This window comes from Strigops habroptila, chromosome 4 (genome assembly GCF_004027225.2).
Source record: "Strigops habroptila isolate Jane chromosome 4, bStrHab1.2.pri, whole genome shotgun sequence".
Lineage (NCBI taxonomy): Eukaryota > Metazoa > Chordata > Aves > Psittaciformes > Psittacidae > Strigops > Strigops habroptila.
The window spans coordinates 57597684-57615705 of NC_046358.1; the positions used below are offsets into that span (position 1 = coordinate 57597684).

The 18022-nt window shown below is 40.4% G+C and overlaps 1 protein-coding gene across 10 annotated transcripts in view; it reads left to right on the forward strand.

Moving 5' to 3' along the window:
* The window catches only part of MICAL2 (microtubule associated monooxygenase, calponin and LIM domain containing 2), a 132228-nt gene that overhangs the window by 70636 nt on the left and 43570 nt on the right, over positions 1-18022 (forward strand). For all 10 annotated transcript variants that reach the window (XM_030485217.1, XM_030485216.1, XM_030485224.1 and 7 more), the window contains one exon: positions 5473-5830. In XM_030485217.1, the coding sequence (XP_030341077.1) occupies positions 5567-5830 (264 nt within the window). In that variant the 5' untranslated portion in view covers positions 5473-5566. The remainder of the gene's footprint in view (positions 1-5472; positions 5831-18022) is intronic.

Genomic DNA, 18022 nt, shown 5'->3' on the forward strand with positions numbered 1-18022 from the left:
ACACAGCAGCACTTGTTGGAAGGCTTGTGTTTGAAATGTCTCATATAACTTCGGCAAAACAAGCTGATAGCGTGTACGGTAACCTTGTAAGTTCATAAGCACAGAATGTCTCAGTAGGAACTGTTTTGAATTCCATACTTGGCCTGCAAAGTTATTTTGCACGAGTTCTGTGAAAGTCAGCCTTTTATAAAAATACAGAAAAGTAATCTGGCTGTTTATAAAGAGAGTGTTTGCGGGGCTTTGTTCAGAAACATTGATGTTTCTGTTATGATTTGCATCTTAAGAAATGTGTTTCCTATTTGTCACCAATAGAAAACAAGTATTTTAGACAAATGTACTTTTGTGGGTTTTTTAGCTAGTTTTATAAGCAAAGCAAGGGAGAGCTTCAGTTGTTACCAGAACCGCGTTTCCCCCCCACCCCCTTTTATGTCAGTTCTAGGAAAACATGCAAAGAAATGGAACCACCAAAAAGCTGTGCTTCCTCCAGATAGAAATATTTATATTTAAAATGGTCACCATGAAAACAAAGTGCCTAATGTGAGCAGAAGCTAAACCTGGAAGGTCCTGTAATACAGCCAGTCTCACTTGGAAATTTAACTTATTGTAATGGTATTGAAACTTGAGACAGTTATGTCAGAGAAGAGACAGCACAAATACTGTAGATTTTACTCATCATGAGGAAGTGCCAAAGTAGTTGATTACTACAGATGCTGCAGAATCCAGTCTTTTGTTTCTGTTGATGTTTCTAACTTCAAGCAATAAATCCATTGTATCCTGCACGCCAAATTGAAGTTTTAATTAAAGAATTTATTCTTGGTAAACATGGCAGAATTAGGGCTATATTGAAAATATTATCAGGATTAGTGGTATTGAAATGCGAGGAATTTAATTATTTTCCATTCTTCCTGAGGAACATGTTCTCAGATATTAGAAACAGCATTAGGGGACTAAGGAAGGACTTAAGTGCTGCAAGTTTGAATTAAAATTAGAGTTGTATTCTCTCCAGTGGGACAACTAAGCCAAGAAAGGTTTTTGATTTTTGAGTATCCTACCTCAAAACACTGCTGACAAGCAATTCACATGGTACTGCTGTCAAAAACATAAGTTATTTTCATTTAATGACTCCTGTATGTCAACTTTATTGCTTGCTCTGTTATGCTGAAAGGCTTTATGTGCAGACGTGAACCAGCTCCATACATCCATTTAGCTGGTGGTGATGACAGGAATTACCCTGACAGTGGAGGCATTTTTTCACTATTCTCAAAGTCGTCTGCAGTAACAGATCTTGGTTCACCGACAGGAAGTATCAGGCAAGACTGGAGGCATTTGCTTTCAGATGTATACATCTGTACATGCACCATAGCTTTAGTTTCTGCTTTCTCTCTGTCCCTTTTGCACTGCTTTCCTTTAAATTGTAAGAAGATCTTCACTTTCTCCTTGGGTAGCTACCATGCATGAACAGCACTTCTCAGCTTTTCTTATCTGACATTCCTGTTTGCCCAGGAATGGAGGCAGAGAAAGGAGATTGGGCTAACATTACAGTAGAAGGGATCATCAAAATGGAGGCCCATCTTCTTCCCAATGTCTGCACTTTGTGTGAGGGAGCCCTCCAGAGACTCGTGTAATACCATGGGAAGCTGTGTGGAAGGCCGGATTCTTGTATGTGCTTAATACATCATGCATGGAACCTAAAATGACAGTTCTTGCTAGCTGTGAATCTAAGCCACGGATGCTTTAGTTCTGACTTAAAAGAACTGTTTGTCCAGACCATTTCCTGCTTTCTAATTCTCTTCCTTTCTGTGACCCAAATTTTTATTGGGCTCTAGCACTTCAGTAAAGTTTCAGGTAAACTTCATTATATTTTTGGATTCTAGACTTAGTGCTTTTAGGGAAAGTTCAATGGTTACTTTAAAAAGCATACTTTGAAATCTCAATATCAGTACTCACCTTGATGAGACTTTTGGATCTGTATGTCATCCCTAGAGTGATCTATATGATGAAGGAATAAAAAGGGTAAATGATAATACTCTTGAGAACTCAAGTATTTCCCCAAACACTGTTTTTATTTTCCCCACTACAGGTAAGCAGTTTATGCATTGCCTCTTAAGTCTGTCTTAAGAGACAGTTACAGAACAAGAAACTTAAATTATAGTTCACAATTACTCCGTTCAACTTCTTGTCCTTATCGCATTGTTTCTAGTGAGTTATGTACAATACTGCAGTGAAATATTTGTGACTCCTCAGAAAAAAATGCATAGTTTTCCGAGAGCTGCATATACTTAGGACACCATCTTCCTCCCTGTCATCTGTCAACACGGTGTTCATGTCCAAAAAAAGAAAAAAAAAGTGGTGTTTCCAGCAAGCCAGAAACCCTAGTAACCAGAGCCTCCTGCCTCATCCTGCCTTTTTGACCACAAAATGTGGCTTTTTTGGAGAACATGGCCTCTGACATAGTGAGGAGAAATGCTTTGCTGGTGAGCACATGTCTCTGCTGAGATGCCACTCCACAGCTTTTCAGTGTGGACAGGATGGCAGTGCTTTGGATGTTTATGAGAAGATTTTGTGTCCAGAAAGACCAGTCTCAGTCTTGGCTTTTTGATGTTGGAGGAGGGAATTCTTAAGGTGTTCAGGATGTCCTTCCCACTGCTCTCTTTCCCAGGCCTGCTGCCTGTGTTTGTGTGCGTGTGCATGTGTGTAACATCCACGTCCACTGTTTTGCATCATGCTAAAAATGTTTTCCTCCCCTTCCCTTTGCTTGTAGTGGCTCCTGCCAACCATCTCTTCTGTCTCCTCTTCACTGTTATCAGCCCTGGCACATCCTGCTTTTCTTCTTTGGTTGGTTCAGATATGGCTCTACTCTTTTAGCTTTTCTCTTCACCCCATCCCCCTTGTTGGATGGAAAGAGCTGAGGCTATAAAAATCTCTCTCTGAGCAGAAAAGATATTAAATTAAATAGCTTGTGATCAGACTCACTTATTAATTATGCCAGAAGTAACTTTTAAATATATTTGTGTTGTATGAACACAACAGTCTTGTGAGCTAATGAAAACGATGGAGAGGAAGTATTGTTTTATAGCTATTAAGTTGGTCAAAGTCTTTGGTCTAGCACTGAGGCAGTAGCAATGTGAGTTTATAGTGATGAAGAAAACCCAATCTGGCTGCTGTTCCCTTAGCTCAATTGTCCAAAGTGGAACATTTCACTGACACTTTGCCACTCCCCAAGAGACAAGAAAAGCATGTTGGCTTTTCTATTATAAAAAATATCTTAGACAGGTAAAGTAAGTATTTATCCTTGATTTGAGTTCTTTCTTTTTCAATGAGTCTCGAATCCTGGAATTCCCGTATATCAAGCTGTTTAAGCTGCATAGTGGCATCTTACACTCTGCTGTTGCTATCTTCAGTTACACTCGTGTGTAAAGCTGAAACCCAGACACACATCAGCCTCTCCACATGGCAGTCCCTACCCTTCTCCTAGGAACTTCTGGATCTAGTGGCCTGTTTTGGACTGACCCAAAACCCACTGTGTAGCTCTGAGTTCCTAAAGTCATGGCTGGGGAGGGTAATGCTGGGCCCCCATTGCATCTGTACAGGGGTCGTGAAGGTGGCCAGCCGCCTTTCCGTCACCATGCAATTGTTGGAGGGGTTTGCTCATAAATCATTGAGAACTTGAACCTGGAAAGGTACTGGGTGTCCTGAACTCCTTTCGAGTCAATGGGAGTTCATGGCACTCGGTCTCTTGAAAAATTAGACCTTCTGGAAGTTGGGCGTATAAAATGTTTGTGCTTTTACCTCACAAAGCCACAAAGCTCTTCAGAAAAGGGCATGGAGCATACTATAAATGAAGTATTCAGAAGGGAAAACAAAAATTTCCTGACTTATTCTTGGCACTAAATATTTAATCATGACATTTGGTCTAAGAAAATGTACAAACTCTCAATGTTGCCAATTTATTTTACCCACAAACCAACAACAGACTGATGATGTGCACACAAAGGTTATTTATTTTGAGCACAGCCAGGGAATGTGAGTATTCCAAATGCTTCCTTATATCTCCCCATGGGATCTCTTTAATAAGTTGCATAAGATTTTTCAGTATTAGAGGATAGATAATATAAGATAATGTAAGATAGACATGATAGGTCTCTACTTAAATACACTGGTTATGTTTTCTTTTTTTTTTCTTTGAAGGAAATTCAAGCAGAGAATGAATAGTTTGTGAACAGTGTTAAATTAAAAAGCAAAAACTTCAGAGGCCTTTCTAACAATTTATTCTAAAACTATCAGCCAACAGATGATGTTCCAAGCAAAATAACTAACTATGTGGAACGTTAGGCAAGCATTGATTTAATTTTTGGGTTTTTGGAGTGGTAGATAATTCTTTAATAGCAACAGAAAGAACACATGACTTAAATCTCTGGCCTTGAGTCCAGGTAGACCCTCTTCTGAGGACAAGTTTATACATAACCTGTAACAATTTTCTTGGAAAATGTGAAAGCCACTTGCATATTTTCTGTGGACCTTGGCTGACTCTAAGTCGCTCCCCATTAGAGATTGAGAGCAAGGTTAAAGAAGGATAAGGGAGTGCGGCAATGAAAGTATGTTAGTTCTTTCAAACTTACATTAATTTAGAATAGCATTGCTCTTAGAGAATGTAAGCGCTTTTATCTTGAATATCAGGCAGTTTGACAGTGATCATGTTACTAGGAAAAGCCAATGGGGCTTAGTGGGCCAAACATCATTATTTTTATATCATAGCACATGACAAGGTAAGACTCCAAACACAGAACTTTAGCATTTAACATGTGGAGATGCGGAGATAAAATTCCTTTCTATGCACTAAAGCACCGAACCCTTTCTCATTTTGGCAAAAGTGTTAGAAAAAGGGGAGCGCTCTGTGGTTGCTTGTTTGCTGTTTCTTCAGTTCTGCTGTAACTTGTGGTAATGTTTCTTCTTAGCCTGTTTTGTGCATTTGCTCGTGGCAAGTGACTGTGCCAATTCTAAATTGCTCTAGCTAAGCTGTGCTCTTGGCCCTAGCTTATGCAAAAGGGTAGTGTTGACTTTTGGCTGCAGGTTTCTAAGAATTCTTAAGACCAAAATGTCACTAGAGAAGTACTTGCTGGGACATAAATTCTGCTTGGGAAAAGTATCTGGACATTTGTTTTTTCTTCATCTATTATCTAGCAGTTATCGGTGAAAAAAAATTAAAGAAATCTTGAGGCTTTTGGTGAAGATGGTTGTTTTTGAAGCAGTAGACGTGAGTTTGTAGGGTTTCTATATCAGTCTTTGTGAAGTATATCATGACAGCTATATTATGTTTGTAACACTTATCTTGGATGCCACTACTAACTTCTTGTACCTGGTTGTCCAGTTGCCATATGTAATATTTTTATGTTCATAGCGGATATGCAGTTTGTGGGTTTAATTTGGTTAGGCAGAACCTGCTTTAACATGACCTGTGTTTCTCTTTTCTAGGAATAATATGCTTGGAAGTACTTGGTAGTGTTGATTACCTATACTCCAGCACAAGAGCTCCAGCTTAATCCTTTTCAAACACTTCTCTCAGAACATGGGGGAAAACGATGATGAAAAATACAGTCAAGCTGGCCAGATATTTGAAAACTTTGTACAAGCGTCAACATGCAAAGGTACAATTCAGGCCTTTAATATTCTCACTCGCCAACTTGAATTAGATCCTTTGGACAATAGAAATTTTTACACCAAACTGAAGTCAAGAGTGACCACGTGGAAGGCCAAAGCTTTGTGGAACAAGCTTGATAAAAGAGCAAGTCACAAAGAATATAAACGCGGAAAATCTTGTATGAACACTAAGGTAAGTGGAACTCAGTTTGGGATTCCATAGCTTAGAGTCTTTTAAACTTTTTTTTCTGCAGAAGCAAGGTTTCTATGATCACATGCAATGCATCCATTCATGTGACTCTCCCTTTAAGATGCTTTTTGAAATTATCGGTGATATCAACTGATTTTGACAAATTGTCGGGTATTTTTTTTCTGCAAGTTTTGTGAAAACACACAGTACATAAGAGTGATCCTTAAAGCACCCTGCTTTACAGTCTGCCTCAATCATGGCAAAAAACTTTTCTGCCCTCTTTGGACATCGGTGTCAATCAAGCGTAAGATGTAAACTCATAAGGCAGTAGGTTTCATTCATTCCAGGCTCACAAGAACTACTGGCTTTATTAAACAGGGTTTTGAAAGGTGCAAATCATAGCATATTCAGCAGGCTCCTCAGTTTCCTGCTTGGTGGAAACCGTAGGATATCAGGGCTGGCCTAATGCGTTTCAGCAGCAGTTCCAAAACTGTTCTCTGGGAAGTGCTGTGTGGAGGTCTGGGGATCTGTCTTTGTCGCCTAGCATTAGCTTTAGTTGCTAAACAACAGCAAAAGAAAATCCTGCACTATTTATGGATTTAAATACTTTCCTGTAACTGCTGTTTTGCAAGCAGAATGTGGATAATTGCTATGTGGTAGTTACTGAAGGAGATGGTTGGCTTGGTTGTGGAAAGTGCAGGAAATTTTCTTTTCTTCAGTAGGGCATGCAATACCATATTTTGATAGAGAGAACCACTGACCATTGGTATAAATCTTGTTGACAGAAGTGTACAAAATACTCTAGCTCATACCACTTGTTTCATGTAGTTATCAGAGAATATTTTTAATAGCTTTATCTCAGAGCAATTTAGTGCCAAGTGGTGGTTAAAAGTTGCCCCAAGAAGAGTAAGTTTTAAAAAGCTACTTCATTGTATTGAGCAGAGAGGGAGGGCACACGACGGGGTAACTAGACACAAAAATGCAGAGGACTTTCTAATTATCACTGAAGTGTTATTTTGGACTCAGTAGGCAGGCAGTGTTGACAGTCTCTTTCTTCCTGCTTGCATCATTGTATTGAAACTTCTCAGGAGCACCAGGGAGAAGGACACCATGTTACCTTCAGTATATATAGAGGTCTCTGGTTTTATTTATTCATTGTTAATAAGGTCCCAATTAATATTTTCTAAGGTAACGGATGCCTTTACTACAGTTTTATTTAGAAAATGAAGAGTGCCGTTACAGCTATTTGCACTGTTTTCCTGACAGCCTCTGTTTTTCTCTTTTCCTTTTCATTTCCTTTTTTTGACTCTTGCTTCCTTCCTCCCTTTTGTTCTTTTGAAAAGGCCTTGAACATATGTCATTGAGCATCTTTGTGATGCAAACGTACAGGAAAGGGAAAGAATGAGAAAGGGTCTGGTGATTACCAAATTATAGCAGATATTCCACATGCACCTCGCCTTACGCATACAGCTGCAGGTCCAAATTTCCATGGTTAGTTTGAGGAAATATTTGCAACAAAAAAAGCAGTTTTAAGATACATGTGAAATATAACAATGAAGTTCTCTCTCAAGTGTGACATTAAAAAGCCGGGGCCTGGTTCTGCAAAGTTCCTAAGCAAAGTGATTGATCTTTATATTTGGGAGAAGGCTCATGGCAGTCATTTGGTACATAAAATAAAGTCTGTGTAATGCTTTACAAGGCTGCCAAGCAGGAGGCTAATCAACACTTTCCACAGTGCTCAAAGTATGGCATTACTGCTCTTTGAAAGTAAAGATTTATTTTTAGTGCCATGGTGTAAGTATTTGCAGAAATTAATGGACATATCTGATGCACATATGATCAAATTACAATTGAGTTTAGAACATCTGTATGTGAACAGTGTGTGTATAGATAATCTGTGAAATACTTGTAGATGTTCATTATGAGCCTGGACCATGCCCAGACCTGTACTTCACTGTGTCATCACTGATTTAACGAGAGCAACATGAGTCTTCAGACTGCTGCAAACGAAAGCAGTAACCACAGTCTGCGGGCTCTGTGGGGATATCTACCAAACATTCCTCACCCGTGAATCACAGCCTGCTGTGAAAGCCTATGTATGCAACATGAATGAGAGGAGACACGTTGGGAGAAGGCTGCGGGCTCCCTGATCGTTGCAGTGGTGTGCTCTGACAGCACCACTTAGAGATAAGGAGTTCTCAGAAATACTGGCAGTCCAACCAAAATACCAGCATAGAGAGATTAGGCTACAATATACATGCCACGATTTTCCTTGGGTGCAACTGGTGATTTTAAGTTCATCTGTCTTGCATGTTATGCCAGCTACCATTTTTAGTAGTGAAGCAGGCGAACAGGAGTTAGCAGGCTAAATCCTGACAGCAGCTCACCTCTGTGGAGTTGCCTGGGGGCTTGTTGAAGTAGATCAGCCCAGAGTAAAAATCTTACTTGTTAAAGCAGGATCGCAAAATGAGCTAAGTGGATTTTTGCAATTGCAGTTCTGTAAACAGAGCTAAGGTTGCTAGTAGGCATCATTTAAAAAAATATATGACTTGAAGGGTTTATATGAGGTCGTGGCCATGAGCTCTGTAGCTGAGTCTGCAGCTTCACAGTTCTTAGATACGGCTTTGCAAACTTTTTGGCTTCTTGCAATCTTCTCAATCTTTGGAGGAGATAAAGGAAATGAAACACAATTGGCATCCAATTTACTCATGGTTGTTTTTTTGGTGTGTTATTTTTTAAAAAACTGACAATCTATTGCCTCACTCAAAAACTGTTCATATTTTTTGCACTATTCAAGAGCCGAATGTTGTGCTTGTTGATTTTTGCATTTATAAGCTCCTTAGCCACACTTAAGTTACTCATTATAGTATACACAAATTTTACACATACAGAATGTTCCACTTCAACTAAATAACAATAATCTTGTGTTTTAACTGCCCTTGAAGAACATTGCCAAATATGGCTTTCCAACCATCTACAATTATATGATTTTAAGCTGGATGAATAAAACCAGTTGAACAATTTTCAAGAAGTTCAAACCCACTGCTATTGCAGAGTTGCCTTACTATGGACATTATTTTCCCTTTAATTCTTTGTAGAAGAAGGCAAAAAACCACGCCAAAATAAAACTGAAGTGCTGTAGAAAGACATGCACAAAATTGGGGCAGAAGCAAACTTTTTCTGAAATGGTAGGAGTCCACCTGTATGTATGTTAAGTCTGTATGAAACATATACTTTCTTCCATCACCAACTTCTAAAATAAAAATGAATACTGTCTGGAATTGCTGTTTCTGGAGCTGGCATTTGCACAGTTCACTATTAGAGAGAAACAGAAGTCTGTCCTAAGTAGGCAAAACTCTAGAAATCATACTGTGATTTTTGCAAGTATGTCTAGAAAAGGAGCACAGATTTATTATCCTGGCAAAGTTTCTCTCTCATTTTCATCTTTTACTGATCAGTGTGTGCTCAGAAGCTGTACAGATTTATTTGTTTCTTCAGGGAATGAAGCATAGCTAGACAGTTGAAGAAGATTAAAGGTTTAATACATGCTGTTCACCATGCTAGCAGTTTGAATGTCTCTAGTCTAAAGTTTTCAACATGCAAAACAAAATACAATGATGAAGAAGCATTCATCCAGCTAGTTGCAGAGTGTATTCAGTAGCCTTTTTAAGACATGTGAGTGTTCTCTAAACATTTATCTGAACCTCTGTGTATGGAGTAGGTTCTTTACTTGCACTTGATTTACTGTCAGTTTACCTGTGCAAATTATACAAATATATGCATGCTCATATAAATGAGGCTCCTGCTGATATTTGAGATGTGTATGTATATGTATCAGAGGGTAGGACCTGGCTTGTCCCGTCCACCTGACATTCTGACTCTGCATACTTGAGGAGAGGTCGCTGCACATGAAAACCTCCCAGACTTCATCTGAAGGGAGGTGTTGATTCTCTGAAGCTGCAAATGTGGTGGTGTCTTCCGCTTCAAACATGTGTGCTGGTTTTTCAAACACATGCTTACATTAAGGAAGCTCTAAAGTGCTACTGTGTAGTTACCAGCTGCCTTGATAGACTGGTTGCAAGGCCTAACTGGACAACATTAGCATAAAGCAAGTAAATAAAATCGAGCTAAGAAGTTTTGAGTGCTGTGTATGTAAGTACATACACACATCTGCATTAGTAGATATATAGAATCATATAAATTCCTGAAAAATGAGTTAAATGATCTCGAACTCTGTCCCTTGTTGGCCTTTCTAGTTTTCCTTGTTCCTGCAGTTGGCCTTTCAAAGCTTGTTTCTTGGTAGGTCAGGTTCCCTTCCAAAAGCTCCTGTTGGGAAACTTTTTTGCAAGAGAATGACTCTAAAATTGTTTATGACCATATTTCCATGGCTTGCGTAAAACACAGTGGCTCTGCTCAGTGGTGGTGTACGCTGTCCAGTCTTACCTGGACTCAGTGGCGTGTGTGTCTCTGCTGTAGGGAGGACTCTGCAGACTCCTCTGGCATGGTGCTGCTTTAGCAGAGAGCATGTGGCTTGAGGGGGGCCAGAAAGTCGGGGACCAGGGCGTGAGTCAGCTGAGGAGCAGCCCTGGGTCAGGAATGGCGCTGGAGGCTGGAGGTTCTGTGCCTGACTCAGTGTTGGCTCTGAGCCTCGTCTCCGGTACTAACCACAGTGGTGTACCCACGAACGATAAACCAGGATGGTCTTTATTGGTCAAACCCCTTCTGTGCCTTTTCATACTGTCTTCATTGACAAAGACTGTCAAATGAATCCTTTGAGAGTTAATAAAGCTTACTTTACCCGGTGCTCTCCTTCCCACAGATCTGAGTAAGGGAGAGGTACCCCCGGCCTGTGCTGGGTGCTGTCATGTTATGTAGCAGTAGGGGGTAATCAGCAGGATGAGGAGTGGATACCAGGTCTTGCTCCTTGTTATTAGGTACAAGTTAGCTTCCTACCAGTCCTTGATTGTTTACAAACATTCTATTCTGCAGTCTTGGCCCTCATGGTAAGTGAGGCAGGTTGGGTTCTGGATGTCTTCCTCTCCCCTGTCTCCACCTCCCTCTGTAGTGCTAAACAAATATTTGGCTCTTAATTAAGCAAAGCATCCAGCAGGTATAAACCTGCTGGTATTGTGGCTAAATTTCCTCCTGAAGCACTGGCATTTGTTGATCCTTCAGATGCAACTTCGATTTTCAGATAGGTTTCTCGTTAGCTGTATATACTGGTGCAGAAGCCAGTGAGTTTGTGTGTTCAAGTGTTGTGACTGATTGTGTCCCATGAGACAAATACTTTATTTTTTTTTTTTAAGAGAGTAATTGAGTTGTAAGATGAAAGAAGGGAATGCCAGTTGGGGCCAACTCAAAAATATCCTTCTTACAATGAAAACTTTAGCCTGTTTATTCTGTAAAGAGTGAATATCCAGACGGCATGTCCCTTCTGCTGGATTTACTAATCTCTACAAAATAATAATTGAAACGGGCAGATTTCCAAACCTGATAATCAGTCTTTATAATGAAAATGCCAAACATATCTTAGATGTATTAGATAGCATTGCTAACCTGCTTACTATAATAAAAATGTGTTCCTGTGAAGGTCATAAAACTTGAAACTAGAAGTTGACTGCCGTATTTATAGGAAGTTTAGTGAATGAAAGGTTGTGACTTCTCACAAAAAGGCATTCAGCTGCTCTTTTGTTTGTTTGCTTTTAAAATCCAAACACAGAGTGCATGGACAGCAGAATCCAGAAGCTATTGAGGTGTTGGAGACATTAAAGGCCATGTACTCTACTGACTTTTTAAGTGGTGCCTAGGTGTGTTTGGTATACTTGAAAGACAAGCTGTTTATTTTGGCATCTATGCTGCTTTGCTTTTGCCTTTTAGGACAGAGAACCTAAAGTCTTTCACTGGATTTTCATTGTAAATTCATTTTTAGGAATTTTAATAAGTAACTTTTACAGAGTTATTTCAAAGTAGTAGAAAACATGGGACTAATGGGAATGAGAGGTAAGGAAGAGTTGTTTGAGATGCGGGGAGAAGCAGCAAGTCACGTATGAACATGCAGTGGAACCACAGCTGTTGAACACTGTGCATTCATTTCTCTAAGGGTTTTTTGAGAGAGGATCAGGGGAGCTCGGGTGATGACAGGGCACACAGCAGACAGGGTTCTTTGAAAACAAAACAAAGTGTTTGACTCTTTGAGTTGTGTTTTAAACTGAGATTGGGCCAAATTACGTCAGCAAAAGCAAATGTTTGCCATGTGATTTGGTAATGAAATCACTGTATTTTTATTATCCTACAGACATTTCCACAAACACACAATTTTTCAGCTTTATCAGTCATGAAAAGCAATGAAGCCTAGCCAAAGTAACGTAATCAAACAGCCTAAATAAGAATTCTTCAGGCATTTGGGAATTTTTTTTTTTTTTTTTTTTTTTTTTTTTGGCTTGCAAGATAACAGTAGCTTTACATGTGTGCTTTAACAGTGCTGTGCTGCTTCTCTGTGCTTTGCTTAATGGCTTTGCAAGTAATCAACAGAGGGGAACTGTCCCACCCTGACCTGATTTCCTAGATATTTTATAGATTCCCACGAGGAGTGACACCCAGTCACTTTCATACAAAACACTACTATTGTCACCACAAGTGGCTTAACCTTTTGTTTCATTCAGATGTAATTACGACAGGGCGTGTTTCCCTAACTTTGGCTTTATAGTGCTTTGGGGTTTAGCTGTATGAAGCAGCAGGGCTGTGTGTCCATCCACCAGGCAGCGTGGTGTGTGTGGGGTGAGGGACGCTCCTGTGTGGGCCGCGGTGCACAGCCCGTGCCGATGGTCTGCTTGGGTCAGGCCTTGCTCCTGGCTTCAGAGAGACCCTGTCAGTGCCAGATGTGGTTGTTAGGGGTTTGTTGTTAGCGACGTTTCCAGCTTCACTCTGGTAATGTTTGTGTACTGATAAGTGAGGAAATACATAGCTTTTGCTACCAAGAAGTGATTAAACACTTGGCTGCTAAAAACCAGATCTCAGACAATAAGGCAATTTCCTGTCTCCTACAGTTCAGGTCCTTCCCAAGGTTCCCATGTCTGTCCTGAGAACTGGGGTTTTGGGGATGTGGTCACTCTTTCCTCTTTCTGCTGACAAATCTAATTCTACGTTATTTTCTGTTTCAGGCATCTGTGCAGACACTTTTGGTAGAATTTAGAATCCCACACTTCTAAGAGATGCTATGTAAGAAGCGAAAATGCAAAATATTTTAGTAGAAGCCAATTTTCTTAAGCAAACAACATAATTTCTATTTGCATTTTCTCTCTAAAAAGCCTTAACAGAGATGGAGTTTGTGGTGAAAAAAAAGGTGTAACAGGGATCTGTTGTAAAGACAAGGTAGAAATTCCCTTTTAATGCCCTTGAAATTGGGTTAATTTGCTTTACTTTCTGTGCTACAGCATTTAAAGGTGGATTATATTGTGTCAGTCAGTTCTCAAAATTCCTGCATTCTCTAGTATGTCTGCACTTACATACAAAATCTGTTTCTGTCTGCAGATCGCCAGGTTTATACAACCTAGACACCTGTTTGCCATTTCAGGTCTCTAGGATTTTGTGTCTTGACCTGTATATCTGATGAAAGGTGCTAACTGAAAAATTATCTGAGTTTATGCCATAATGTGAGATTATTCCAGTTTTCTAATTCTTAAGTCTCTTAACCTTTTCCTCAGGTCAGGAATGTTTGGGTGAGTTTAAGCTGTATTTTGAAACAAACCTGGCAGGGGCAAAGAACTAAGTATTTCTGTGGGGAAAAAGCCTTCACAAGGAGAGTTGTTGTCCTGGCACCTAGTCACAATTTGCTTCATATCTTCCAGAAGTGTGAAAGTCTGACAGGTACCCAAATGGGCCCTGGTTTTGTTCTGGGTCGTGGGTGATGGCAGAGAGAACAAGCGTGACATCATTTCAGCTAACAGAGGGGCCGTACTTCGCATCTAGGGAAGATTTAAATTACAAACGCACGAGAGCTGCAGGCCTGTTGTACTGACTACCTGGGAGATGAGGGATGAAGTGAGTAATGGTGACTTCTTGCATTGTGAGCACTACAGCCAGGTGTAGGTGTCTTCCACCTTTACAAAGAAGTTGGCCCAGTATGTTTAGGGAAGCAGAAGTTGCAGTTCTGACCTGATTCTCATATAGCCCCTGCGTTAAGGAGCAAACTTGTGAATGTGGTTTAGGTTAAATTATGTCACGCAGGCAGCTGAAAAACTGTGCTTACAGTGGTACCAGTAAGTTTGCTCCAGACTGGGGAAACGCATTAAGTGGGATTTCAGTGATTCTTGTTGTGGACTGGTACTTGTCGTGCTTATTAGAAATCTGGGAGCTGGATCAAGGAAGGGCAGATGTGGCCCAGCTGCAGTGACCTGCAAGTGCTTTGAAACGCCGGATTCAAAGTTTTAAAAAATATCTTGAAAGCTGGAGGAGTAGTCTGAGATCAAGAGGATAAAACTGCCAAAAGCTACTAGAAAACTATGACCCTTCTAACAAAAGAGGACAAAACCCAGAGAAAATTGGGAATATGCTGCAGAAAATGATCTGGCACTTAGAATGGACCTCACACCAAGCCTGAGTCCATAAGGGGGGCAGTGCTGACCCGGGGAGCCTAAGGAAGCCTGCAGCGTGTTGGGGACTGGTGTGGTTTCCTTTCCACCTAGCTGGTGCAGGTGAAACCCCAGCTGAAATATTTTGCCCAGTTTGAAGCACATGTAATAGGCAAGAGGCAGATAAATTCAAACAAGCCCAGAGTTCCAGAGAACAGGACTTTAGAGAACATAACCTGTAGGAGAGGCTTAAATACCTTCTCCTAATCTATGGCAGAGAAGACCCAAAAAGGAACACTACATAGTTGTTCTAGGGAGTTGGAGCACAACCAGATCTGTTATGCTTTTCACCTTCACTCTGTAGTAGTCTGGCTGACACTGCTAGATCATACTCTGATTAGTTTTTCAAAGTTTGCATTTTGCCTTGGACATTTGCTGCTCCTGTTTCAGGACTGAAGAACAGCTTCTGTTTTCCAAGGCCATGTTTGATTTTGCTTAAGAAACCAACCACAAGATACTGTCTTGCTTGTCTTGCATCACTCTGAATTTGTTCATTTGACGAAGATACAAACTTAGAAGGAACCACGTGGTTATGCCATGCCACACTTTGAATTAGATTTGTTGCTTACTTCCACTGCCCCTGTGAATGAGTTACAAGAGCAGCTTTGAAAGGACCTATGCAACAGCAAATACACCTCTCTGTGTCCACCTTTCATCCTACCTGCACACTCTGCCATCCTCACTGGATTTACAATTCAGATAAAATGACTGCCACAGGGAAGTTTGCAACTCAGATTAGAAAACATTGCAAGAGATGGTAGTGAGCTTCCTGCCAAGGACTACACACCCAGATCATTAATAACAAGTTATGCTGATCAGCAAGTGCTCAGTGGAAGGCAAAGGCATTTCCCTCTGATTTTCCCCCCCTCCGCTTTTTCTCTTGTTTGTTTGTTTTTTAGCGAGGTAGGAAGCAGTTGCATACTGTAGGAAGCGTTTCCTGATGGGTGAGGGCTATTGTGACTGGTGGGCCTGCCGCTGGGTCTGCTCCCTGCCTGCCTGGCCACCAGGCTGCCAGCGCTGGGTGGCTTGCTCTGTCTTCTAATGGGCTGTAGGCATCTGGGGTAGGAAGTTCACTGCCTGCCAGCCCAGATACAGCCTTGATAGTGGCAGAACAAGCACAGCCAGTGCTGTTGAGGCAAGTGCCTCCATCTGAATTTCACCCTGGCTGGAATGTAAAAACAGAGTCATTAATATGGGGGTGTGTAAATAAACACCGATCTTCTATGTATGTTTATTTTCCTTCTATTGTGTCGGATGTTGGTGTAAAAGGGACTATTACACCTTGTGATGTGCATTTTGCTGCCAGATTTTGCCTTCAACTCTCTGCCCCTCTCTTCGAAGCATGCTTTCCCCCCCCCCCCCCCCCACTTTTTTATATTTACTTCTATTTTTCAAAACTCTTTCCTTTAGTAATGAGGGCTGTTATGTCCCTTCCTTCTTTGTTTTCAGCCAAAAAGGTTTTGGAAATAAGAACTAGAGGTGCTGAAATCTGATTTTCACTGCGTGATACGCTGCCAGCAGCCTGGTTTGTTGGTTTTGTATGACTGCAGTTAACTTTGCCTGCTGTCAGAAGCACTAAAGATACATTTTCTAACTCTAGTTATGTGAAGTGTTTGAATCTATCTTGTGTGTTGATGCTCTTTGATGCCATATTGTTAAGAGGTGCTGGTTGGCCAGTGCGTATAGTTTTCAGATTGTAAATAAAACTGTAAAAGCATTTTCTACCCATGGTAAACTGGTATGTGCAAGTGACCAGTTAAACTGGGAAAAATTCAGTTTATCACTCTTTGGAGCTGTATTTGGCTTTACTAGTTAAGTGGCTGTGAATGCTAGCACTGGAAAATGCGGTGCCTTTGAAGACTGCATGATGAGCCAGAAGAAAATAAACCCCAGGAGCCCAGAACTGCTGCTTTCTTGTACAGTGTTGTGCTTTGAGCTCATCTATAGCTGCCATGCACTACTGTACAGTCATTCTGCTTGGCAAAGTTAGAAATGATGGGGTTAAATGATTCAGCTCTTTAAAAATAAATAAATAATGATTTTAAAATCTAGATTCTGACCTGGACCGATGGCTAGTTCTATATGAGTTCATTTACCTAGTATTGGCTTCTAAAAGCCAGGTCTTAATTGGGTGTTGGTTAATAATTCACCTAATATAAAAATGTATTTGAGAACATGTTTTAAAATACTCTGTGAAATGACCTTGAAATAACTTGACTCACCACTTACTTTAAAAAGCCAGCTTCTGAGTGGAAGCTTAGCTGATTTATTAGATTGTTGTTGTTCAGTTAAAAATTTCGGGTTCAGTTCAGTATTTCATTTTGGTAGACATACCAGGCTGTAGCAACAGTGCTATTTTTGTGTTGTGGGTGGGATTTTTTTTTCAAGCATATTACCAACTTCTTCCTGTAGCAATGCCATGGTTGTTGACCAACGTACCTGCATGCTTTGGATGCCATAAAGCATGAGAAATCCTTTCCTCTGAGCCTGTAGACAAGTCCTCTACTGGCTGGTCAGCCCCTGATCCTGAAACCATGTAGAGGATTAATTATTTTCTTGCCATCGCGATCACACAAGTGTCACTACTTGCAAGGCTCCCAAGACTTGAGGCTTGGACACTGCCCAGTCTCTCCTGTGCTCAGAAGTGAGGCTCTTGGTGCCTATGTTTCTTCATCTCTGCTCACCAGTTCTCTGTTTCTGGATAGTTTGTTTTGTTTCATTTCATGGTTTTGTCTTGGTTTTGGGTTTGGGTTTGGTTTTTGTTTTGGGTTTGTTTTTTTTTTTTGCCAAGTGTTTAAGGATAGCCTTAGAGCATTATCTCAGTATGACAGGCATAAGCCTACGAATAAAAGACAAGGTACTTAAGTGCTGCCAACCTATTCATGACTGGGATAGTCAGGCAGCATTCTTTCTGCAAGGTTTATCTTGTTTTCATTTTGATTGTTTAAGCAACTGATGTAAAAAGAAAAGAAAATAAAGCAATCTCTTCTGGTTTTTGGGTGGGTGGGGTTTCTCTGTTTTGATTACAAGGAAAGACAGATAGGAAAACAGCAAATATGCTCTTAATTGCAAATGATGTTAGAGGGTTTATTTTGTACTTTGCACTTGCCTGATTTCTGCTGGATAATGTGTTTATTAAAAACAGTGTAACATTTCCTGTCAGATGGCGTGCAGGTTTTCTTCAGCTAGCTGGAATTGTGGTGCAGGGCAACTGAAAGTTTCTGGAGATGCTTTTCTGGATTACGTCTGCCAATTACAATTTTTAATTTTTTTTTCTGTAAATTATTATAAAAGCTCTGAGATCAAGTCAGCATATTTAAATATGACCAATGCCACCTGAGAGAGCTCTTCAGAAAAGTGCCAAATAACCAAGTCCTGACAGGTTTGGTGTGTGAACATAGGAACTCTTTACGTTCTAGCACACTGAACACATACAGCTTTTCTTTGTGTTGCACAGCAGACTATAAGTTTGAGATGTCTTTCCATACCATTGTTTTAATTTCAAGTTATGGAAAGATTTTTATATGCAGTTCTAATACTAGTACATATATCTGACAGACAGACG